This window comes from Pundamilia nyererei, unplaced genomic scaffold, assembly GCF_000239375.1.
Source record: "Pundamilia nyererei isolate P.nyererei 1_Seehausen unplaced genomic scaffold, PunNye1.0 scaffold00266, whole genome shotgun sequence".
NCBI lineage: Eukaryota > Metazoa > Chordata > Actinopteri > Cichliformes > Cichlidae > Pundamilia > Pundamilia nyererei.
Window position 1 is genome coordinate 620737 of NW_005187667.1, and position 3771 is coordinate 624507.

Below are 3771 nucleotides of genomic sequence, written 5' to 3' on the forward strand. Positions count from 1 at the left end.
CAGAGCCGATGCTTCAATTGATCCCAGCAGATCAGCTGAGTGTGTAAAAGTAGCAACAACAGTAATAACAGCTGTGTGTGTGTTTAACTCCTGGTATAAGCTCACACAGGAGCAGTGAGGATAATGACAGTGTGAGTGTGCTGAAGCCCCTTCTGAGAAGCAATCAGAGACAGGGGGGAGGAAGAACTCCTCTTTAACACGAACAGCAGAACCAGGATCAAGGAGGAGCAGCTGCATGTTGGAGGGCGTGGGGTTGGCTGTGCTTCACAGCCCCCCCGGCTCTATGAGAGACTGTGCGAGTCGTCCACTAGTGAGACTAGTGAGAGCACACAGTGAGCAGGAGCAACGTCACCAAGAACCACGGCCAGCGAACGCATCGCTGCATCCACACAGGAAGCTCGTCTGTCTCGTGAAGAAGGTCCAGACCTGCAAACATCTGGAGCTTTATAAGGAACAGCTGGAGTCTGCAGCGTGTGGAGAGCAGCTGACTTTATAAAACAAACACACGATTACTATCAAGATAACTGCTTGCTGCCATGGCAACGCTATCACTTTGATCTGCAATGTGATCGCTGTTACAGCGTGTGTGCGTGCGTGCGTGCGTGCGTGCGTGTGCGTGCGTGTGCGTGCGCAGAGTGAGCTCCTGGGCACTCATGCCCATAAAAGGACTTCAGACAGGACACCTCTGCAGAGGCTGTCCACACACACACACACACACACACACACACACACACACACACACACACACACACACAGGTTGCTTCCTTGTGCTGTCACAGTTATAATAAAACGAGCTGCTCTGTTTTTTCTCTGGACTTTTTTAAACAACCTGCCAAAACACAGAGCCACTGCTGGGGGCGTGGCCTGTTTGATGACAGGCTGCAGCTGCTAGCTGCGTGCTAGTTCACCTCTGGTCCTCTGGGCCGTCTTTGTGCTGTCAAATAAACCCATAACGTGGCTGCTGTTCAGTTAACGGTTTAGAGCAGGGGTGTCCAACTGCAGGCCTGGAGGGCCGGTGTCCTGCAGGGTTTAGATGTGTCCTTGATCCAACACAGCTGATTTAAAGGGCTAAATGAAAACATGTCTTGACGTTCTCCAGAGGCCTGGTAACGAACTAATCATGTGATTCAGGAGTGCGATCTAAAACCTGCAGGACACCGGCCCCCGAGGCCTGCAGTTGGACACCCCTGGTTTAGAGGAAGGATTTTAATTGGATGTTACAGGTCAGCAGGTACCTGCGTACAGTCTGTAACTCCACCCTCTTGTCACAACCCCCCCCTCCAAAACACAACATGGTGGCTAAAATGCTAATGTTGCCTGCTACCATCTTTTATATACAGTCTATAGACCATCAGCTGAGTGTGGGCGTGGTGCTGGAGGACGTACTTCTCCTGCAGGTCGAGCAGGCTTTGCTCCGCCCTCTGCAGGCTCTCCAGGTCCTTCACCAGCTTCCCCAGGTCGTCTCTGGACTTCCGGGTCTGGGCGTAGGCGAACCAGCAGCCGCCAAGCGCCATCAGGATGGACAGACCCAGCACCAGGTCCTTCCAGCGGCTCTGCTGGCCTGCAGACACACAGACATTACACACCAGCAGCATGCGCAGAAACACGCGCACATGCACACGTTGCTGCACACACACCTGGCGGCGGCCCGAACAGCACGATGTCGAGAGCTTTGAGCTGCAGCTTCTGAGCGTGACTCCGGTCTAAAATCTTCAGCACGGACACGGTCAGGGTCGCGTTCTTCACCGCCAACCTGCAGGAAGTGGAAACACACAGCAGACACACACATCGCGCTCTGAATGTTTACGCTAAAACGTGCTGAACTTTGTGACCTCGCAGCTGAGGACGGGTCAGGATCAGTGTCTCCGTGTTACTGCTGACTCACGGCGAGCGTCTGTGTTACATAAAGATCGTCGTGGTTACCTGGGCAGCGCTTGGCCGTCCAGCTGGTGTCTCCTGAAGCTTTCGCTGTACTGAGGCAGCTCGACGCTGGCAAGCCAGTCCTCCACCTGCTGCACCGTCCAGTTGTAGACTGAAAACACAGTAAACACACCTGAAGCAGCCGGCATGTGTAAACAAACAGGAAACTGTCAGCGTCGCCGAGTGATGGCGGCTTTAACTCCAGCCTCTCCTCCAAAAATAGAGTTTGACAAACGTTGTGTTTTTGTTGCTGACAAACTGAGCAGGAAGTCGAGGCAGCATTTTTCCCCTCATCGTTTCCTTTCTGCCTTCACACCTGCTGATTTTAACTGCAGCTTTTATTTTGATGGGGTCAGACAGGGAAGTACACCGCACATCTTTAACTGGCGCGTGTGCTGGTGTGCGCGTGTGCTCGAGCCTGGTTGGAGGGGAGGTGATGGTGCTCCCTCGCTCACACCCACCTTCGGAGCCCTTCCAGGCGTTCCACATGTCCTCCACGCTGATGTGGGCGTCGGCTCGGTGGAAGCTGCTGTGTTTGGCTTTGGGGTTGTGATCCTTCAGATCCTCCCTGAGAAACTGAGAGCAGCTCACGGTTAGAGTCTGAGCCCGCGTGCACGCGTGAAGCTTTCGGAGCCTCGTGTCTCACCTCGTCCGTCTCGGTCGCATCCACCGTGCCGTCGGCGTCGTCGTCCATCAGCTTGTGGATGCTGCGGATCGCCTCGAAGCTCAGCAGAGAGTTCTCGTCCTCGCAGAGCTGCTGGTCTATCACGCACAGATCTACGAGAGGAAACATCCGTCACTGAGTCACAGCCGGGACAATCCCCGCCCACCGTGCGTGCTGTTGCGGTGGTCAGAGGTCATCGGGGGTCAAACACAACATCGAGTGACACTTTATTAAAATGAGCCTGTAAAAACGTTTCCCTCCATCTTTGCAGGCACACAACGTCTCTGACTGACCTCCTGCTGCTCAGGTATCATCCACGTGTGACTTCCTGTCCTGGTTTCAGTTCAGCTCTAGAGTGACCACGCCACACGCAGCCAGAGACAGCTGCACGAAGAGTAAACACTCATCGCTCGCACCTGCCATCTTTGTTTGGGTCACAGAACGGAGACGTGTCCCGCAGGAAGTTATTTTAGGTCTGCCTTTAAATCTACTTTCAGTCTTTCTGTAACAGTTTCAGGCTCTGTGGCTGTTTCATCTCCGTCTGTGATTCATTATTCTTTCTGTTTCCACCAAACAACATCACACAACAACTCATGTTCACATGAACGACGACTACGAGGAAGTAGGGAGCAACTGAAAGTGCCACACTCACTTCCTGTTAGCCTCTGCTAGCAGCTAGCGTCTGATCGTCACCAAACATGACAGCAGTGAAAAGTTCATGACTGCATTTGGTCATTTCAGCCTCCGAGAGTCGGTGTGTCAGTGTGTGTCAGTGTGTCTGTGTGTGTGTCAGTGTGTGTGTGTCAGCGTGTGTGTGTCTGTGTGTCAGCGTGTGTCAGTGTGTCAGCGTGTGTGTGTGTGTGTGTGTCAGTGTGTGTCAGTGTCAGTGTGTGTCTGTGTCAGTGTGTGTGTGTGTTTCAGTGTGTCAGTGTGTCTGTGTCAGTGTGTGTGTGTGTGTCAGTGTGTGTGTGTGTGTCAGTGTGTCAGTGTGTGTGTGTCAGCGTGTGTCAGTGTGTCAGTGTGTGTGTGTGTGTCAGTGTGTGTGTTTCAGTGTGTCTGTGTGTGTGTCAGCGTGTGTCAGTGTGTGTGTGTGTTTCAGTGTGTGTGTCAGCGTGTGTCAGTGTGTGTGTGTGTTTCAGTGTGTGTGTTTCAGTGTGTCAGTGTGTCAGTGTGTGTGTGTGTGTCAG

The 3771-nt window shown here is 53.1% G+C and overlaps 1 protein-coding gene across 2 annotated transcripts in view; it reads right to left on the reverse strand.

The window, feature by feature from the left end:
* The window catches only part of LOC102210103 (stromal interaction molecule 1-like), a 16715-nt gene that overhangs the window by 8747 nt on the left and 4197 nt on the right, over window positions 1-3771 (reverse strand). For both annotated transcript variants that reach the window (XM_005750249.1, XM_005750248.2), the window contains exons 3-7: window positions 2567-2697; window positions 2382-2496; window positions 1924-2032; window positions 1638-1753; window positions 1387-1561 (exon numbers count right to left, since the gene is read on the reverse strand). In XM_005750249.1, the coding sequence (XP_005750306.1) occupies window positions 1387-1561; window positions 1638-1753; window positions 1924-2032; window positions 2382-2496; window positions 2567-2697 (646 nt within the window). The remainder of the gene's footprint in view (window positions 1-1386; window positions 1562-1637; window positions 1754-1923; window positions 2033-2381; window positions 2497-2566; window positions 2698-3771) is intronic.